Source organism: Saccostrea echinata, unplaced genomic scaffold (genome assembly GCF_033153115.1).
Source record: "Saccostrea echinata isolate AGI-Se365-2 ecotype Australia unplaced genomic scaffold, CSIRO_AGI_Sech_v1 ptg000016l, whole genome shotgun sequence".
NCBI lineage: Eukaryota > Metazoa > Mollusca > Bivalvia > Ostreida > Ostreidae > Saccostrea > Saccostrea echinata.
The window spans coordinates 2948681-2970408 of record NW_026889765.1 but is presented as its reverse complement, the minus strand read 5'-3'; the positions used below and the strand labels follow the sequence as shown (position 1 = coordinate 2970408).

General features: G+C 36.1%; 1 protein-coding gene across 1 annotated transcript in view; it reads right to left on the bottom strand.

Annotated features, from left to right (window-relative positions):
- The window catches only part of LOC133188345 (uncharacterized), a 48710-nt gene that overhangs the window by 9248 nt on the left and 17734 nt on the right, over positions 1-21728 (bottom strand). The window contains exons 24-65 of the mRNA XM_061323726.1: positions 20395-20509; positions 19958-20196; positions 19675-19789; positions 19206-19426; positions 18930-19044; positions 18502-18676; positions 18169-18253; positions 17876-17990; positions 17409-17611; positions 17073-17187; positions 16110-16297; positions 15731-15896; positions 15338-15582; positions 14947-15061; positions 14280-14554; positions 14031-14145; positions 13681-13874; positions 13149-13263; positions 12606-12853; positions 11867-11981; positions 11531-11754; positions 11208-11322; positions 10735-11087; positions 9813-9927; positions 9474-9643; positions 8671-8785; positions 8205-8383; positions 7725-7839; positions 7132-7270; positions 6847-6898; positions 6573-6690; positions 5977-6236; positions 5757-5868; positions 5264-5605; positions 4710-4966; positions 2977-3091; positions 2359-2705; positions 1976-2090; positions 1339-1595; positions 1043-1157; positions 405-661; positions 138-252 (exon numbers count right to left, since the gene is read on the bottom strand). Of these exons, the coding sequence (XP_061179710.1) occupies positions 138-252; positions 405-661; positions 1043-1157; positions 1339-1595; positions 1976-2090; positions 2359-2705; positions 2977-3091; positions 4710-4966; positions 5264-5605; positions 5757-5868; positions 5977-6236; positions 6573-6690; positions 6847-6898; positions 7132-7270; positions 7725-7839; positions 8205-8383; positions 8671-8785; positions 9474-9643; positions 9813-9927; positions 10735-11087; positions 11208-11322; positions 11531-11754; positions 11867-11981; positions 12606-12853; positions 13149-13263; positions 13681-13874; positions 14031-14145; positions 14280-14554; positions 14947-15061; positions 15338-15582; positions 15731-15896; positions 16110-16297; positions 17073-17187; positions 17409-17611; positions 17876-17990; positions 18169-18253; positions 18502-18676; positions 18930-19044; positions 19206-19426; positions 19675-19789; positions 19958-20196; positions 20395-20509 (7261 nt within the window). The remainder of the gene's footprint in view (positions 1-137; positions 253-404; positions 662-1042; positions 1158-1338; positions 1596-1975; positions 2091-2358; positions 2706-2976; positions 3092-4709; positions 4967-5263; positions 5606-5756; positions 5869-5976; positions 6237-6572; positions 6691-6846; positions 6899-7131; positions 7271-7724; positions 7840-8204; positions 8384-8670; positions 8786-9473; positions 9644-9812; positions 9928-10734; positions 11088-11207; positions 11323-11530; positions 11755-11866; positions 11982-12605; positions 12854-13148; positions 13264-13680; positions 13875-14030; positions 14146-14279; positions 14555-14946; positions 15062-15337; positions 15583-15730; positions 15897-16109; positions 16298-17072; positions 17188-17408; positions 17612-17875; positions 17991-18168; positions 18254-18501; positions 18677-18929; positions 19045-19205; positions 19427-19674; positions 19790-19957; positions 20197-20394; positions 20510-21728) is intronic.

Here is a 21728-nt window from a genome sequence, read left to right as displayed (position 1 = left end):
GACCTCAGCTTTAAGATTCATCAATTAAGAATTTCAAGGTATTTGAAATCTTAAACTGAGATACCTCTTGGTTTCATTGTTATACATTTCTTTCCTTCCTCAATTTCAACATAAAACATAGTTTTAGCAAAACTCACTTAGGTGTACACTCGTAGTATCCACTGTTTCCATCTTTACATTCACAAGAATATTCACATCCATCATCCCATTTGTCACCCTGATTGTACAGTTTATTTTTGTAGATACACAAACCTGAAAAAAAAAATCATTTATTTTGTTTCAAAAATTTAGATAGCGTACTCTTTATGGGTATGTTATATAAGAAATATATGCAGATCTATGCACAGAATATATTAGTTGTGTACATCAAAGCATACAACTTGCTATGCAGCATCATTCCATACCGTTTCTATTTCCAGTGAATCCTGTTGCCACTGTGCCAGGTACTACATGGCTGCTGCCACTGGTTCCTGGGTTGTATCCTGGGTTGATGACATGGGGTACCAGTGAGGGTTGAATAGAGGGAGCTGGTGTGGGGTACAGCTGGGGAGCAGGGTTGTATTTGCCAAAGTCAGGACTGTTACAGCTCAGAGTGGGGCAGCATTGTCCAGGTACATTAACAAAACTACAATAGCTTGGCAGGGGTGGGTAAGTGGGGCACCTGTTGGAAAAATGGGTGTTATATCCAATTATAGAATCCAAAATTTACTGGTAACTCCAACTTTAACATCTCTAAATAAAATTGAACATCTTTTTATGAAAAGACTAGCTAAAAAATCAAAGATTTACTGGTAACTCCAACTTTAACATCTCTAAATTTTGAACATCTTTTTATGAATAGACTAACTTTTTTTCCTTCATGTTCTTTGAATAAAGCATTATTACAAATTTTCAGATGTTGTTACAAACAATTATTTTTTATAAAATTTCTTAAATGACAGCAGTTTTACCCTTTCTAGACTAAAATGCAATTTTTCTGATTAGTACCTTTTGGATTTCATTTCATATGTACATAACAACAGACTGAGCAAAAAGAACTTACTTAGATGTACATTTGTAAAGACCTGTGGCTTCATCTTCACAGCTGCAGACATATTTACAACCATCATCCCAGGACTGTCCTTGGTGGTAAACTGTGCTCTTGTACACACAGCCACCTTTTAAGAAAAAAAATGGGTGAAACTAGAAATTTTTTTTGGATCCATTCATTAACAACTTAGAATTTAAAGCATTAAATCCCCTTCTTTGTTCATGGCCATTTTCTAAAATTTCAATTGAAATAAATAAAAAACTTTTTAAATTGTGCATCCTCAGGATTATTATTAATAGATTGATTACTTCTACTTCCAGAGGTTCCAGGGGCTCCACCAATAGGGAAATTAGGCTGTCCTGATCCTGTGAAGATTTGATGGGTTCCTACAGGGATCACATGCTGAATGCTGGGGGCCAGAGTTGGGGAAACTGTGGGTCCACTTGGGATCTGTGGGGTCAGGACCTGACCATTGGGAGCAGTGCATTCCACCTTCTCACAACATTGGTCTGCGGGATCTGGGATCAGGTGGCAGTAGGATGGGATGGAGGAGTAAGTCTTACACCTGTAAATGAAATAATTTGCATGATAAAACAATAAGATACACTCTAATGCATTAGGTCAAGCTTCGCAAGCACTTGGCATCAGAAATTCAGAAATATTCATTACTGGAGCTACACTTGTATATGTACTTAATCATGAGTAATTTTTTTTTTTTGTAAAAAGAACTGCATGTGCACAAGTATGTTTGAAGATGCACTTAATACATCTGTGTAACATGTTCAAAGTGCCTAATTATCCCCTATTTGTACCAATAAACATTTTAAAAATGTTTAGTTTCAGCCTTTAACCATAAATTCTGTCACAGTCATAAGGACTCTGTAAACTTCCAATGCTATATTTATTTTTGTTATTAGCCTGTTTGTTTGTTTGTCTATGACAGACCTGGCCTGACATCTGTAGCTGTTGGACATAGCATCCACACAATAACATGTGTAATCACAGCCATCCTGCCAGTTAGATCCTTGTGGATGAAGGCCTCCCTTGTACAAGCACATGTCTACAAAACATTGTATATCAAGCTATACGCATTATACCAACAGCAACAAAAAAATCAATATGTATAGTGTCCTGGTAATGAGAGTTACAAGCTCCTCCTGCAAAGTTAGGTATCAACCTGCTTTACACATGTACTTTTTCAGTTATTTTGTAACACGTAATTACATGTAAAAGTATTCAGGATGTTTTACATCAGAACTTATTTTTTTAGAGAGTTTTATCGTATTTAAAGTGATAAAAATAAAATAAATTCTGTTTTTTTCCCTTACTTGAAGGTTTTGGTGTTGTGTTAGAGCCACTACTTGGAGTATTACTGCCAGGATTAATAACAATGGGGTTGGGAGTGGTTTTGGATCCTGTAGAAGGTGTGTTGGTGTTGGGATTGATGATAACTGGTCCAGTGGGCTGTGAGCCACCAAAAGGTTTGGTAGTGCCAGGGTTGATAACAACAGGTGTATTAGATGCAAGTGTGGGTGTGACAACAGGTGCTGTGTTTGGACCAACTGTTGGATTGTAGGTTGGTATGTAAGGTGAACATTTGGCTCTCTGACAGCAGGCATCATTGGGATCACGCTCATAGCTGCACTGTGGTGGAAGTGGTGGGTATGTGTAGCATCTGTCCAGAAAAAATATTCATTAAATGAAAGGCTATAATGGCTGTAATTACTACTTTTGCTATCACCTTTTCTTCTAACCCACCCCCTTCCCCAAGAGTTTATAACTTAAAATGCAGCAAAATAAATGTAAAATCCTCAAACGCTGCAATTATTTGATTTTCAGGTCAATGTTCAAATCTCACAATCAATGAAGGTTATGTTATAAAGATTAATCTGCATACAGGTTGGTTCCTTTAAGAACACAGAGATGGATATAACAGATTCATGTACCTGTCTGTACATTTGTATTGTCCTCGGTTGGCATCGATACACTCACACTTGTATTGGCAGTTATCCTCCCATTTATCTCCTTGGTTGTAGGCCACACCCTTGTAAATACAGGCCCCTGCAAAAAAAAGTTAATGGTTAAAAAAAATAAAGTTAAAAAATTCAATAAACAGCAAAAATTTTTTAGAATCCTGTGATCTTGATATTCTTCGGAAATGCTGGCATCCATATTTGCTTTTCAAGGACTTGTATATACATGTACATCTAACACTAGCTCACAGTTTTATTTATGTTACATCCTTCTATGACACTCTTATCAAATCTTTCTCTCTCTTTCACCCAGAATATATGTACACCAGGGTTCTCCACATTTAAAAATTTAACCATGGAGGAAGCTGCGCGAAGGCGAAATGTGACCGAAAACATGAATGTGTGTTAGACTTCCTAACCTTCATTAATCAATGATTGGTTTCACAAAACTTATAACCACTGCAACACAAAAAGTTGATATATAATATAACCAATAATTTTTAAAGCTAAAAAAATAATAATAAAAAAGATTATGTATCTTACTTTACAAATGTGTATCAAAATTGGCCCAAAACTATAGGAACATTTTGAAGGAATTTAAAAAAAAAAATTAGTGATAGAGTAACCATGGCAACATTATTCAAAAACTGATATACACAATTGATGTTGCCTGTTGTATGAAATGTTTTATTTATGTTGCCTGTTGTGTGAAATGTTTTATTTAAATATGACTAAAACTGATAAATGGGAAGTATTTTGAAAAAAAAAATAGTTACAGACACACAAACAAACAGACGAATGAACACCGACATCCTGTCTATGTCTAAGCTTTTTAACTGCATGAAAACTTACTGATGGCATGCATGGTAAAAGTAAATTAATATAACCAGGGGCATATATTTGACATTACTGTAATTTTGCTTTTTCTATTCTTTTCTTTTTTTTTAAACGTTCCTTTTTTTTTTTTTTTTTTACATATTGCATTTTTCGCCGAGTTTCCTCCATTGTTTACTTCTCCACGTGTCCCAGTGCTAAAAATAGCACCACGCGACATTTCCTAAAACGGGAGGTAACTCTAAAACTAAGACGACGATTGGCTTTAACGTACATTTTATCAGAAAGACTTAAAAACAAAGCATGAGGAATTGATTAAATATAAAGAATAGGAAATTTTGACAGGGTTAATTTTTTCTGGGCACAGAAACCTGAATCGGATGCGTGTCGATTATCATGTTGTTACTACTCGTTATGTCATCTTTTATCGTATAGCGAACACGTTGAAATTCCCCAAAATTACATGTGTATAGGATAATTAACTCTCAAGATATTGATCATCAGCTGATTGACTCTCCATTGTCACGCTTCACAGCATAATCGCCGATCAACGACCGTATTTGTTTAGCCCAGTTGGACGCTTCCCCTCGAGGCGCGCGAGGTGCATGGTAGTCGTAATATAAACACAATTAACTAGGCTTACTCGTCATTAAAAAGTAGTTATCAATACTGAAATTAAATAAAAATTTAATCATGGCGGCTGCCGATTTTAACCATGGCGTAGCTCGTTTAACCATGGCGCACATAAATTTAACCATGGCGGGCCGCCATGGTAAAACCCCTTGTGGAGAACCCTGGTACACTAAACAATCAGAGAATAAAAGAGTAAACAAACTTACTTGAAGTTCCAGTTATGATAGATCCTGGGAAGCCTGAACCACTGGTTCCTGGGTTGATACCAGTTCCTATAAAGCTTCCAGTGGGGACCGGTGAGGGGTAGATCATGACTCCATTAGTGCTGGGGTTCACCTGAGGGTTCAGTGTTATGCCGCCAGGTCCTGGTGTGGGAGTAGGTTGAGGTGTTGGGTTCAAAGCATTGGGCTTGTTGCAGTCTGGGGCCACACAGCAACTGTCTTTAGGATCTGTCCTTAGGACACAACCAGCTGGAACACTTGGGTAGGTACGACATCTACAGATAATGAAGGAAATGTGGGATATCTAGTCAGTCAATTCTTTCCTTACAAAAGCTACATGTACCTGATGCCTACTCTTAAATACATGTACATGTATGTGTGAGAACAAAAATGACCTCTTTCACAGTACTATTAAAGCACCATGCATTATATACATGTATATAACATTCAGGCATAGGAATGCTATTTTGATCAGAAATTATCTGTGAGAAATAAACCAACTGACACAGTGGAATAATTCTCAGGGGCCAACTTTCATGGAAAAAAAAACAAAACAAAACAAAAAAAGAAACCTTGGATGACAGGAGATGTATCCAGTTGTCACATCATCACACTGGCAAGTCTTGTCACAGCCATCGTTCCAGGTCTGGCCCTGAGTGTAGAAGACACCCTTGTACACACAGTATCCTGGTGGTGGGGCTCTAGTGGGATTTGGGGCCGGTGTTGGTACAGTGTTGGGGGCCACTGAGGGATTACCTGGCATTGGTGATGGGGTCATGATAGGCTGTGGAGTGGGGATGCCATTAGGGAATGGTGTAGGGTTGACAAAGTCACAGTAAGGCTTCTGGCAGCATGGGTTTTGTGGGTCCTGAATCAAAACACAGTGACTATCCAGGTTGGGATATTTGGTGCACCTAAGAAATTAAGCATTTAATTTAAACACAACGTGACCCATATCAATTCAATTCATACAAAGAGAAATGAATTACATGAAATGTAGATGTATTCTGAATATTTTCAGAGCTTGGGATAGGTTTGAAAACAGCATTTGAAAGAAAAGCTTACTTTTCAGTACACTTGTACTGTCCTGTCATATCATCCAAGCATACACAGTCATACTGACAGCCATCAGACCAGGTCACTCCCTTGTTGTAAACCACACCCTTGTAGTAACATCCTGTTATAATTAAATATAATATGCTATATGTATATTCCTCATCAGGACAAATTCATAATTTATGAAATGCCATAATTGTGCAAAAACAAATGTTGGGAATCAACATACCAGATTTGGGCAGAGGTGGAGCAAGAGTTGGTCCAGGTGTCTGACCAGGGGCTGGGGCAGGGGTGGGTTGATTTGTGGGCACAGGAGCAAGACCAGTCAGTACTCCTGGCTTAACAGTGATAGGTGTGGGTACAAATCCTGGTGTGGGCACTGGGCCAGCTGTGGGCTTTACTGGGCATTTAGGTACTTGACAACATGAAGGGTCTTTGGGGTCAGGAACCAGAGTACACTCAGATGGTACACTGGTGTATCTTGCACATCTGAAACAATGAACAAACAATTAACTTAACCTGCCACAAATTAACTCAAATTTATTTGAAAATTTACTTTATACTGGTCTTAATTCATAAAATTGGTGCAGTTTTGCTTGTGAAAAGCATTAATTATATAGTATTACAGAAATTATAAACCAAACAATTTTTTTTAATTAAAGAAAATTAAAGTGACATTCAAAATCCTGAAGTGAACCGAAAAGTTTTCTTAACTCTCACTACCCTACAAAAATCTTCACACAAACACTGTGATTTTCTTGGATCACAGTAGACTACTATCAACATAAAGAGGACTAGATTCCAGACAAAACACCTAAAACTTACCTTTCCTGGCATCTGTAATAGCCTGTGGCTGCATTCTCACATCGACACACAGCATTACATCCATCATACCACTGCTGGTCCTGTTTGTAGTACTGGCTGTTCTTAAATACACACACATCTGCAACATCAAAACACAAACTTATTTAAAACTGTTACATTTCATTTTTTTCTTAATAAAATCAATGGCACTTGAAAAAACATTTTACTTTCATAATCACTAATACTGAGTTCTTTTTATGTAACAATGCTCACTAAGAAGTAACAATATATAAACCTTTAGGCTTGGGAGCTGGTGTAGGGTTCTGGTTTGGTCCTGGGCTTGGTACCTATTAATGAAAAAAAATTCAGCTCTAAAACAGGCATTCATACAATGATGCAATATTCCACATCTTATTTAAATACACCTTTGAAAAATAAAAAAAATATTTGTAATAAATTTAAATTTAGCATTTTCAGAATTCTCCTCAAAATTTATTTTCAGAAGTCCAAATGATTCCCATCAAATGTGGAGGATGAAGACTGAACATTTATTTTTTTGCTGTGGCAGTGTACCACTTACAAGTGTGGGGGAACCATTTGGTGAAGGAGTGGGGTTAGGTGTTGGGTTGGGGTTCTGGCAGTAGGGCATCTGACAACATTGGTTATTGGGATCATTCACCATTGTGCAGTAAGATGGTAACTGTGGAACTCTGTTGCATCTGTTAAGACATAAAACTGTCTTTAATATTGAATCTACATGTACATATACAGGGCTTTCAAAAAGATTAGAAACAGGTGGTACTTAAACATAATTAGGAGGTACCTTCTAAAAGTGATTTTAATTAATAATGTTATCAATTTTTTCTCTAACAAATATTTTGGCTGGTACAATCATGATTTCAGCCAGGTAAAAGTACCGAGTACTGGCAAATTTTGAAAGACCTGCATGTGTGTTCTTGTGTACAAAACACTGCCTATATTTTGGTACTAACAAAAGGTAAAATCTATGAAGATTGATTTTACATTAAAAAGCCTATCAGAAAATACAATAAATTGTATTACTTCATGCCCATGTTGAAATGGCCAAGTCATATTCAATTATTAAGTATGGATCCTCTTTAAAATCAGTTCTGATATCATACTATAATTATACATCATAAAAGCAGAACTTACTTCTCTGTACACTGGTAGTGACCGGTGCTGGAGTCCAGACACACGCAGTGGTAGGTACATCCATCATCCCACTGTTGTCCTTGGGTATAAACCTTTCCATTGTATACACACACATCTACAAATCAACAAATAATGATGCTTTACAAAAAAAAAAAAAAAACAGACTCAAAACTACTCCATCAAGAATTACTGTAAACCCGAGAGAAATATCCATGAGTTTTGCAACCTTCATTCATTCATGAATTCCATTTACACGTATTTATTAACGTGTAAAATATTTCTTCAGTCACAAAAATAAATGTGGCAAATGGACTTCAAACTGACTAATCATGAATTAAAGTTGTTACAAATAATAGTTAGTTTATATACTTTTGGAATGCTAAAGTTATCAGAATTCATGATCATCAAATTACTTTATCAGATTTGTTAATTTCTTATTTATTGATACACAGTTTTGGTTCAACAAAAGCCCCTTCTTACTTCTGCCACCAGTAACAGGGGAGCCAGGTTGAGGGGGAACATTCCCACCATTGATGGTACCACCTGGGCTGTATGGGACTAGGGTAGTGGGGTCAACACAGCTTGGTGTCTGACAACACTTGTCATTGGGGTCTGTCACCATCTTACAGCCAGCCTTCAGTGGCGGGAATGTTGGGCATCTATAAAAACAGCATATTGAGATATATTGTATCTAATAAACATTTTAATATAACTTTATACCTCATAAATCATATGGGTGATAAAAAAAAATCACAAGAGATAAATATTGCTTTTAAGTGTACAAGAGGTATTTGTTGTTTTTTTTTAACATTAACAAAGTTTTGTTAGTTTCATGATATTTGACTACAGACACATAATTTGACCTAACCTGTAAGTTTGGTAATGGTTTTACATATAATGATTTAGATATAAGTATGTACTCCAAAAATAAGAAAACATAACACACCTGTCTTTACATGTCACATGACCAGACATGCCATTCTCACAGGTACAGATCTTGTCACAGCCATCCTCAAATGTCTTGCCTTCCTGGTAGGGGATTCCATTGTAGACACAGAAACCTATAGAAAAAGATGATTCAAATCAAGCAAGATCAGTCTCTCACATGCTATATGGGCTTTCTACATCAAGTACATCACCAATATTGCTACTATTATACTGAAGTATGTCAGAATATAAAGGAAAAAAAGAATAAGGGAAATGTATCGTGGATTACTTCAGATAAGCATAAGGCCACTTAGATTTCCTTTCACAACTTAGCATGGGAATTTTAATACAATTTTAGCAGAAAAACTATTCACAGTTTCTTTAATTAGACAAAAACACAGCAAACTTTAACACTGCAACTAATTTCAAATTGATATTGATAATGCCTATGGAATACACATTCTCCTATATCTTACTGTCTCCTTTTAAAGCCTTTCAAATTAGTATTATATCAAATAAACTACTTGCACATATGGAAAAGAAGGAAAAACCTGCTTGCGGCATATGATGTAATATGTAATATATATATATATATATATATATATATATATATATATATATATATATATATATATATATATATATATATATATATATATATATACATACATACATACATACATACATATATCTAACAACATAACAGTAGTATTCATTTCCCATGAAGAATACTTAACACTTTATGACAATCAAACCAAATACATGTAGTTCACTTAAGTCCAGTGTCTATCCATGTTTACAGTCTTATTAAATACAACATACTTGGTGTGGGTGTGTTCATGGGGGCTGGTGTGGGGCTGAATCCTGGTTTCGGACTTGGGGTCAGAACTGGCACAGGAGTTGGGTTACTGCAGTCTGGCTTCTTACAGCATGGATTGGCTGGGTCATTGACCATGACACATCCCACAGGCAGATTGGGGTACCGGGGACAGCTGTAGGATAGGAATTTAAATTCATTTGTAATCTGTATTCAACATCAACATTCAGTGAATTTAACATTTTTTTTTTTCAAGTTGATACTTGCATCTAGGTATCAAAACAACAGATGTTATAAAAAAAAATGTGCTGAAAAAAAAATAACAGGTTGTAAAACAAACTTACATTTCTGTGCACACATATTTGCCAGTCATTCCATCCAGACATTCACAGTTGTAGTCACATCCATCTCTCCATTTCTGTCCCTGAGTGTAGGCCTTGCCCTTGTATATGCATACCTCTGACAATAAAAAAAAATCATGTTATCCTCCAAAATAAATTTTTAGTAGAACAAGAGGCTCATGGCCTTTTATAGTCACCTAAGTATCATAAATCTCTTATCCTAAGACCAACTCATCCCAATCTGGGACTTGAATTTTGGACTCAAGTGAGATACTGGGGAATCATTTTAATTTGTGGGGGTTGATGTTTGTGGGCAAACAAAATTTACTGGTATCATAGGACATTATTTCGTGGGTTACTAGTATAGTTGAAAAATTTATTTAAACAATATGACAAAGTTTTAGATCATGGGGATGTAAATTGATGGGGAATGGTGACCCACAAAATCCACAAACACTGGTCACCTCCAAACAATGATGATTTCACAGTATATTTATTTTGTGAAGATGTTGTGTTCATCATCACACTGCATGAAGCTTGTCTCCTAGATCCTCAGGAGTGCAGATTCTTAAACATATGGGGCATTTTAAATCTAATGCATAATCCAGTTAATCCCAACACAAACTTTCAATATATGACCAACCCAAGTGGAATGATACATTTTTGATAGTGATAATTTAATGACTATAATCATACAAATTTGGCTGAGGTCTCTCTCTCTCTCTCTATCCCCAATCTTCAAACCATAATTTTTGTTCCCCAGGATTAACAGATAATACATACTTAAATTAGTTAAAATTTGTTGGTCTATTACTGAGAAGAAGCTGCAAATGTATAAAGTCTCCAAACAATGGAAGATAGGAACCCATAGCAATAGATCACCCGACTGACTTGGGTCAAGGCTATGAAAGGTCTCTACACTTACTAGGCTGAGGAGTCACGACAGGTGCCTGTGTGGTCTGTGTTCCTGGGACTGGTGTCACATTGGGTCTGACTGATGGAATCAGATAGGGTGGGTAGGTGCCTCCTGGGTAGGGTGTTGGATTTGGATAAGGATTTGGTGTAGGATTGACATTGGGATTGGGATTGGGATTAGGGTTGGGAGTTGGAGTGACATTTGGTAGTGGTGTTGGGGGATTGGTGCCAGTTATGCTGCCCGTGACTCCAGATGGCTGGTTGGGGTTGGTCTGGTCACACTGTGGAATCTGGCAACATTTGGGATCATTGGGATCTGGAACCATGATGCAAGTTGGTGCAATGTTAGGATACTGAGCACATCTGAAACAAAATTTGAAATTCAGAATAGTTCCAATTTTTACATCACTGATAATAATTGTAGGATTAAATAATACATACATATACATGTATAACTGGAAAAGTTATGTGCTATAGCACTACCTTGATCTGCAAGTGTAGTGTCCGGTTGTTCCATCATCACAAACACAAATCTGTTTACATCCATCATCCCACTGTTGTCCTTGTGTGTAGGATTTGCCATTCATGATGCACACATCTACAATGTTCAAATATATATATATGTTTGTAATATTTTTCTATACAGATACTTTTTACGCTTATTACTTTTAACAAACTAATATTCAAGGATGTTGTCTATAAATAAGGACACCAAACTAAAAAACATTCCTCAAAATACATGAAAAATCAACACTTTACGATGTTAATTGTTTTCCTATGATAAAAAGATTAAAAAAAAAACTCACTCTTTGGTTGTGGTGGTGTGGGTAAGGGTCCTGGAGTCACAGGGGGCATCAGTGTTGGTGGGAAAGTGGATCCTGGAAGGGGAGTCTTAATTGCTCCTGGGGTGGGGGTTACCCCTGGTTGTGGTGTGGGGGCAACAACATTACAAACTGGGACTTTACAGCAAGGCTCTTTAGGATCCTGTGCCAAGTAGCAGTAACTTGGGATCTGGGCATATCTTGGACACCTTTAAAAACATATTCAGATACATGTACATTAAAAAATCAGTGAATAATTTCTAGTATACAGTAGAAAGAAATATGAAAGAAATGATCTAATCTATACTATAGGACACATACTTCTCAGTACATCTGTACTGTCCAGTTGTTCCATCAATACATTCACAGTCATACTGACAACCATCTTGCCATTTTTGTCCAGTTGCATACTTCATTCCCTTGTAGTCACACAATGCTGTAAAATATGTGTCACCACAGAGGTCTACCTTACAGCATATGAATATAATCATAAAGAGAAATTTATATGTTTTTGGATCCCTTCTGTAGCCCCATACCTGCTTGGAACATAACTTGTGGATGCACTTATTACTTAATAATTTGTAGCCCTTTAGATTTGACAAGATTTTAATAATGTCATATATTTCATTTGTGTAAATCCTGGGGGTCCTTTTCTAGCCTTCTGTTTTTTTTTTCTTTTTTAAAAATTCTATCTAAATATTTATCATTTTTTAAAAAGAGATTTTCTCTTTATACATGTAAAATATCTATACTAATTTTAGTGCCCTTAAGGTGGCCATTCCTGGGCACTAATTAAACAAATCCAAATCTTCAATAGATTTAAAAAGGCTTCCACCTACAGGCAAGTCTTGTCATTATTTGCTTAGTGGTTCTGAAAAGTTTTAAATGACCCAACCATATTTTCACAAACTCTTAATTATCTCTTACAGATGTGTTAGATCAAGGTTAAATCCTCATTACGCAAGGATGCTTTGTGGTAAGTTTTATTAAAATCAGTCTAATGGACCCTGACAGGTGATCTCAAATCTTTACTTTTACAGTGCAGTAACATTCTACTGACCTCTGAGAGGAGGATTCTGAGGTTTTCCTACAATGGTACCCACTTGCCCTGTGGGGATTGGGGATGGGTAGGCTGATGGAACAGGGGTAGGGACAGTTCCTGGCACAACAGTGTTCAATCCTGGCATTGGAGATGGTGTAACAACAGGTAGTGGTGTTGGTACCACTGTACATGAGGGTACTTGACAGCAGGGGTCATTGGGGTCTGTGGTCATTACACAGCCTGGGTTCAGTTTGTAGGATGGACACCTAAAAGAAAGCAAACAAATTAGATTCTTTTGTAAGTCTGTAAATAATTCATTTTACACAGAAAGAAATGAACTGAATAAAAAATAGTACTGGTTGGCTTAAAAATCAACACCTTTATGGTGCCAGCAACATCTACAATTTGAAGAATGTAATTTATATTTCAAACACTTCAAAACTTTCTGAATTCATGTAGTATTTGCGTGATCAGATATCATTTGAAGAAAATAATATAGATAAAAATAAAACAAAAAAGCAGGAATAGCATGAATAAACAAGGGGGAGGTAATAAATTTACCTGTCAAAGCAAGTGTAGATATTCTTGCTGGCATCATCACAGCGACATCTTTTCACACAGCCCTCATTCCAGGTGTCTCCCTGCTGGTAGGTAACTCCCTTGTACACACATACAGCTGAAATGAAAACATTTAAATAACGTGATCATCAGTTGAAATCTCTTACTAACACAGAGATGTGGATTAATGAAGCTTTTTGAAATACTGCAGCTTGAAATATCTCCATTTCTGTGGTATATGTACAGTTGTATAATTATGAAAATAACTGTTTACAATTCAGTGAAAAATTTGCAAAGCATCATACATGTATGTGCATCAACATTCATAAAATAAAATGACAGACTGTACATGCACATAAATACTGCCATGCAATTCTTGATGTTCTGTATTGATGAAGGAAACATTTGCTAACTATTAAGTTCTACTGCACCAAACCTAACAGATCAATCTATTAGTAAAAGTAAACATGCAACCTAACAGATCAATCCATAAGTAAAACTATAAATATATAAGCCCTGTAACTTGTCTGCTTACCCAGAGGATTGGGTGCTGGTGTGGAGTTAGGATTTGGAGCAACTGTGGGGAGTCCTGGGGCAGGGCTGGGGGTCAGTGATGGAGGAACAGATGGGGCTTGTGTCTGGTAGTTACACAGAGGCTGTTGACAGCAGTAGTCTTTAGGATCCTGTACCAGTTTACAGTAGGGAGGCAGGGCTGGGTAGGCTGCACATCTGTCATACAGTAAGGATGATATTATGATCACTAAGATTTTTAAGCCTTTTTTTCTTTGAATATATTAAATTCATTTTAACCAAAGAAATTTTTTATGAAAATTTATATACTTTATTAAAATTTCCAAGTTTCTAAGTTACTGTAAAATTACAAACCTCTCAGTACACTTGTATTTGCCGGTCATTCCATTCTCACAGACACAGTTATACAAGCATCCATCTTGCCATCTCTGTCCCTGAGCATACTGAACTCCCTTGTATACACAAACATCTACAAGATAACCAAATATATCCTACATAACAATAAGTTTCTTCTTGGAAATATTTCCACATTACTGCAAAGTATTTTGTAAGCATATCCTCTGATATCAAAGAGGGATGTAACCTTTTTGAAAGAAAACCAACCTGGTAGAGCAGGTGTTGGCATGGGCTTGGCAGTTGTTCCTCCCACTGGAACTGGAGCCGGTGTGGCTGTGGGTGTTGGTTTGGCGTATCCTGTGACCACACCTACTGGGACATCGGTGATGAGTTGTGGGGCAACAGTAGATCCATCAGGTCCTGGGGTGGGGGTGGGGAAACCATTTGGTCCTGGGATACAAGAGGGAACCTTACAGCATTGAGGATCCTTAGGATCTGCCACAAGGATACAGTTTTGTGGAACAGAGTCATATTTGCGACATCTGAAATTCAAAATATAATGTTTAGCAAGTGCACTTTACATTGTAGCAATTTTTTCCAAAAATGCATAGAATAATGTAAATGCATGTACTTAGGGAGTTATTTAGTTCTAAAATGTTAACAAAAATAAACAAACAAAAGAAAAAAACCAATAATCTACACTACATACTTTTCAAGAGTTACATGTTGTAAATGTCTCTTTTAATGGTTTGTTTTACATGTAACTTAATATTACTTAACATTGCATAGATTTTCATGGATCTACATATAATATCTGGTTTCCTAATTAATGATGTAACAATACATGTACATTTATAAATCCCCATCAATCTGAAAGTTAATTCTCTAGTGTTTTAAATAGTGAGATTTAATGAAGTTAAGGGAACTTTCAGACCTGTCTTGACATCTGTAGAATCCAGTGCTTCCATCCTCACATCTACAGATCCTGTCACAGCCATCGTACCATTGCTGTCCCTGGGTGTAGGTGCGACCATTCATCACACAGATGTCTGCAAATTCACAGATACTCAAGCTCTCAATTTTAGTATTTATTTTCACAGAGTGTTCAAAGAAAAAGAAGCTCTATTATATGTACCTCATTAACTTTTTTTTTAATTTGAGTCTACAAGTAAGTCACTTACAGGTTTGATATGCAGATATTTAATTGTGTTATGTTATTATTTTCATATTTTTTAATGAAAACAGACATATGTACATGTACCGCAAGATAAAATACAAACTTCCCTCTAAATGGGAATCCAAAACTGATCTTCAACTTGACTTACTTTTAGGTTGAGGTACTGGTGTTGGTCCTGTTGGGTTGGGGTTAGGGTTGGGTGCCAGTGTGGGATTTACTCCTGGGGCTATGGTGGTTCCTGGATTAGGATTAGGGTTTGGATTTGGGTTGACCATGGGGTTTGGTGCAGGAGTACTGACTGGTGTAGGCTGACAGAAGGGTACTCTGCAGCACTGGTCTTTGGGATCATTGATCAGGGAACACTGAGCAGGCAGGCTCGGGAACTCCCCACACCTAAAAGTTGAAGGAGTTTCATTTCACTTGTTTAATTTCATTATGATTATTTTCTGAAAATTTTACACATTCAAGATTTGCAATTGGATAATTATTAATATATAGTGTATAGTTTAGCATAACTTTTCAGTTTTACATGTACATTCACCTCTTAGTGCACTTGTACTTTCCAGCATTGGCATCTATACATTCACACTTGTACTGACATCCATCATCCCATTTCTGTCCCTGTGTGTATTGCACACCTTTGTAGACACACACTGGTACTGGGTTGGGTACTGGGGTCTGACCTGGCCTAGGTGTTGGGGTTACACCTGAAGCAAAACCATATTGTCAGATACATGTATATCAAAACTTCAAATTTCATAAGATTTAAGTCTGAAAGAAAGCCTCAAAAATTTGTAATGTGCAAGTAAATCTCAGAATGTCCATGTAGATGTCTAGATATTATATGTGTTAATGAAATGACACAAACTTGTTCCAAACTAACCATACACTGCTTCATCTAATGCTAAAATTTCACTGACCTATTCCAATGACAGATCCTGTGACCACGGGGACCTGGGGTGGTGTAGGGTTGGGACTCTGTGTCTGACCAGGTTGTGGTGCTGGTGTGGATACTGGTTGTGGGGTACAGAGAGGGATTCTACAACAGCTGTCACTGGGGTCTGTTGTCATGGTGCATCCAGCAGGAACTTGGTCATATCGGGCACACCTGTCAAAAACAGTGGGGTTCTTTAAATGACTGCAAATTAGCTACTTTGATATGCATACCACTGGTATATTTAAAGAATCATTTATTTGATGAATGTAATATAGATATATTTCATCATAAGAGATCACTTTTATAGTCTAGAATGAGACTACATGGGATGTAATACCAAAGGGTGGAAGTTATCTATCCTACATCATAAATAATGAGCAATTTTTCTTCATTGCTCAAGTCTTTTTGGTTAGTGTTAAAGCAATGACACTTCTTGTGTAAAGCCGAAATGCTGACTTTCAAAGTGTTAAATTTACTCAATAACTGAATTGAAAATCATAGAAACTGTATTATAATTTAGTTTACACTACAAGATTAAACTTGAAATTTTAAATAAAAGAGAAAAAATATGCAAAAACTGTTTTAGGAAAGTAAAAACTTATTTCACCTTCTATGGAACACCAATTTTTAAGAACTCTGAACTCAATGTTGTACATGTACATGTAGCTTTGACTTCACAGACACAGCAGTGAAAGATAAACATTTGTGATATACATGTAACATCCCCTAACAAAATGTAAGATAAAGAATTCCACACTGCTATTCCACATGGAATTCACCCATCTTACACTGCTAGCAATGAGAGATATGTAGCACTGTCACCAAAAAAGTAACTTTCTAAATTTTTTCAGTGATACCAGGTTTTTTTTCCCCACAGAAAAATTCTTACTATCAGCATCTGTAATGTTCTAAAATCTCATACTTAATAAATCTATGAGGATGTTACCTTTCATTACATCTGTAGAAACCTGTCTTTCCATTTTCACAGACACAGTTCAGAGAGCAGCCATCTTGCCATGTAGCTCCTTGTTTAAACTGTACTCCATTGTATACACAAACCTCTGTTAAACAGGCAAATCAGGATATAAATTCAAATCTGTTGTACTCAGCTTTTAATGACCATGACTAACTTTTCAAACCATAAAGAGAAAAAGAAGGTTTTTAAACAACAAAGACATATTCATATCACATTCCTTATTTTATTTATATAATGCAATCATAAACAAAATGTTTCTCAAAAAACAGACAAAAACTGTGTCTGGAAATGGACAAAACCACATACCTGGAGGAGCAGGAGTTGGGAACAGTGTGGGGCCAGTAGGGTTGAGGGGGTTGGGGGCTATTGTGGTTCCCATGTTTGGAGCTGGGGTTCCTGTGACCTGGATGGTGACTCCCTGGAAATTACAGTAAGGCTTCTTACAACAGGGTTTGTTGACATCAGTGACCAGCTGGCACTGAGGGGGGAGTCCATTGTATTTAGAACACCTGAAAATGTGATCGAGAGAAATTAGTATGTGTCAAATTGTAAGAGGAAGGAATACAAAATACCTTATTTGACCTTGGATATATTCTGATTTCAAAGGGCAATAAACAAAATTAATATTCTTACTTAATATTTGTTCATTTTACCCTTCTTATCAACTCACTCCATTCTTTGTATGGATGTTAACATTGTATGCTAAACCAAGTTGCTAATAAATTAAACCTCTAACTTTAAAAGATATTTAAAAGTAAACTTTTATAACATACATTTCAGTACATCTATAGTTTCCAGTATTAGCATTTGTACATTCACAGTTGAAGTCACAGCCATCTTGCCATCTTTGTCCTTGTGTGTACTGGCTTCCCTTGTAGATACAAACAGCTAGAAATTAAAAAAAAAATCCATTTAATTATGCAGAAAAAGTACACTGTATTAAATCCAGTGTCAGAACAACATTTGAAAATCACATACAAGTGGGTATTATTACTGTGGTCACTTTTCTTGTCTAGAAGCACTTAACTGTTCAAAAAGTTTTAGAAACCCATAAAGGAGTACTTACGTATGGGTGCTGGTGTCACACCAGGAGTGGGTGAGCCTGGAGAGGGGGTAAGGCCAGGAGCCAAAGTGGGCTGAGGGGTGGGAGCCTAAATTACAAAAATTACAATAATCAAATGTACATGTAGTCTGTGTTCATTAACAATCTACATTGTAAAGCTCATCACACATGCATTCTTCAAAAACAGATGCATATAATAACACAGTAAAAAGTCCTACATCACTACCTAATTGTAATGAGTAAGCACACCACCAAGTTGAAAAAGTTATCAAATTTTCATTGTGGCACCATCTTTATATACTTTTTCCTTTAATTGCCAAATTAAATATACATTACCTTTGTGACGGAACCTCCAGTTATAACACCTGGTGGGGGGGTGGGAACGTTAATGAAGCCTGTCTGGTTGCTGTACTTGGGTGGGACCTGGCACTGGGGTACCTTACAGCACAATGGATCCTTGGGATCAGCAACAAGGCTGCAGCCTTGGGTCATTTGGGGATATTCAATACATCTGTGAGAGTAAATCAGTTATCAATTATCCCAAACAGGTTATACCTTTCTGATGTTTATTTAGCACACCTATTCAATTGTGTAAAGAATCATCAAACATTTGTAAATATTCCAATCCTTTAAATTCAAATAAAGAGAACTTAAATCCTGAATTTGAAGCTACATGTTCTATTATACTGGTTAAATTGCCATATATCATGTCAGTGCCACAAATACTGTGTATCAGTTCTTAGATTGTAGTAAGGTTTATTTACCTCCTGCTGCATCTGTACACACCAGTCATAGCATTTTCACATGTACAGGTGTAATCACAACCATCAAACCACTGCTGACCCTGGGTGTAACTCTTTCCCTTGTAGACACACACGGCTGAAATAGTGGAGATCATGTTGCATTATTTACTTGTGTCCATGAAAAATTTGCACAATTCTTTGAAAGTTTTAATACATTCTTTTGAAATGATTTTTATATTTCAAAGAAGTCTGGAAACATGACGAAACAAATAGAATCCCGATTACTGTATTACAAACCTTTGGGAAGAGCTGGAGTTGGGTATGGGTTGGGGTTTGGTTGACCTGAGGGCTGAGGAGTAGGAGCGTTAGTGGATCCTGGCAAAGGAGCTTTGGTTGTTGGAGCATTAGTGAATTCACTGACTGAAGGGTTGAAGGAACATTCAGGTTTCTGGCAACATGGGTTGGCTGGATCTTTGGTGAGGTAGCATTCACGGGGTAATTGGCCATATCTTGGGCATCTGTGAAGATAACATAATAAATACACGTTAACTGTTACATTAAAATGACATTATAAATTGTTTATTATTTGTACATAAAAAGCATTGTATTTACAGTAGTTTCTATATCAGTTAAATCCAAAAAATATTTCCCATAAGTGCAAAATAAAATACATGTAGTAAACCTTGGATCTAAAATAAAATTTAATGAGTTTTTTCAATTCAACCTTACATTCTAACTTCCAAATGTAAAATTCTGAGATTCTTACTTTTCTGTGCAGTCATAATGCCCCGTCATTCCATCTGTACAAACACATGTGTAATCACAACCATCGTCCCATCGTGCCCCAGTGGCATACTGCAGGCCTTTGTATACACAGAAGTCTACAAAACAACCATATAATAAATAATCTATCAAAATTTCATGGGGAATGCTAAGAGAAAACCAAAAATCTCCACAGAGTTTTCATTTGTGTATTAGTACATGTACCTTGAAGTTCTTTCTTACAATTTGAAATAATAAAAAAAAGTTAACTGGACACAAAAACTTACTGAGAGGTTTAGGTGCTATGGTTGTCTGTCCAGGGGCTTGTGGCATTGGAGTAGGGGTATTGGCATTTCCTGAGATGACACCAGGGGGAGCCAGTGTGGGGATCATGCCAGGGGAGATGGTTCCAGTGATGTTGGTCAACAGGGATGGGATGTCACATTTGGGTTCCTGACAGCAAGAGTCTGTCGTGGAGGTCACCATTCGGCATTCTTTAGGCAGAGCCTGGGTGTACTTTGGACATCTATACATGACGGCAATTCATCAGTACTGTACTTATACATATATGCATAGAAGAATGAAAATAACATCTAGTGTCAATGACTTTGTGCAGATATTGTTCATGCCATACAATCCATAACACATCTTTTACCACAATACATTAATCTTTTGTTAAATTAGATATCCCCCCTTTCCCAGTTAATTAATCTTTGTATTTTACCTATCATTACAAGTGTAGAGGCCCTCTGAAGCCCTGTCACAAAGACACTTCTTGTCACATCCATCTTCCCAGGTCTGTCCCTGATAATATTTCACTCCTTTGTATAAACAGTAATCTGAAACAACAAAAAGTCTCTCTATTACACTCCCAATATCAATTAACAGTTGTACATGATATATCTGTATAACAGGGTTGGGGTCAATTACTTTGAAATGTAATTAAATACTTTCAAATGCATTGACAATTTTGTCAATTACTTGCAATTACAATTACATTGATTTTTACAAATTAATGTAATTAAATTCTCTCAATTACTTTGAAGAATGTAATTAAATACATTTCAATTACTTTTGGTTCACTTTAAAAAATCTTGAAGAACAAATACATGTAAATTTAAGGTAGGGGGGAATATTTAAAATAAATAATGTCAGGTGCCTGTCATGTTTGTGTGCTTCATCAACATAAAACCTAGTCCTACATGTACATTTATCAATTGACTGCCTTTATGAAATTTGATTAAAAGCGAGTTTTCAAGAGTTTATGAATCAACCATAAAATTCCCTCAAATTATTCAGCTACAGGTAGGCAAGCTAAACACCTTAAATTGCAAATGTTGACAAATACATAAGTAATACTTGTTTTATGTAATAAATATTTCAGATAGCAAATGCATACATGTATATTATGATCTGTTTAAATGTTAAAATAGTGATTCAATATTGATTTCTTTTCTGAAGTATATAAATAGTAGAGCATTCTTAATAGTATTTAATAAATCACCTCTAATGGTAATATCTTTGAATTTAAACAAAGCATGGTATAAAATATATATAACTTTGGAGGGTTGTTTTGATAGCAATTTACAGTTGGGAGTTGAAGGGGCAACAAGGCAGGTCTTAATGACACATTAAATCATGTTCTATTCTTTTTTCATAATCAAGCAACAAAAAATTTAAATGTTTTCATGCCTATACCAATGAGAGGTAGAACAAAATTTTTAATAAACATTATAAAGTTGTATTAATGCTTTATGTGCATTATAATTATATGAAACTAACAAATATTTTCATAAACAAGCCAATATATATCAAATTCATTTATTGAGCTATAAAAAAGTTTAAGATTTTGAAAAAGAGAGGTGCTTCTTTGAATAAATTTAAAATAACTGTAAAATGTGACTGTGTTGGACATATTTTCCTATTAAATACACATAATATGTATTTATGTAAAGTAGGGATGTCAACGAATATTCGAGTACTCGACTATCGTTCGATCATACCGACTATCGACTAAAATTTCTTTAGTCGGTTATTCGCTTAATAATCTGTTACCTG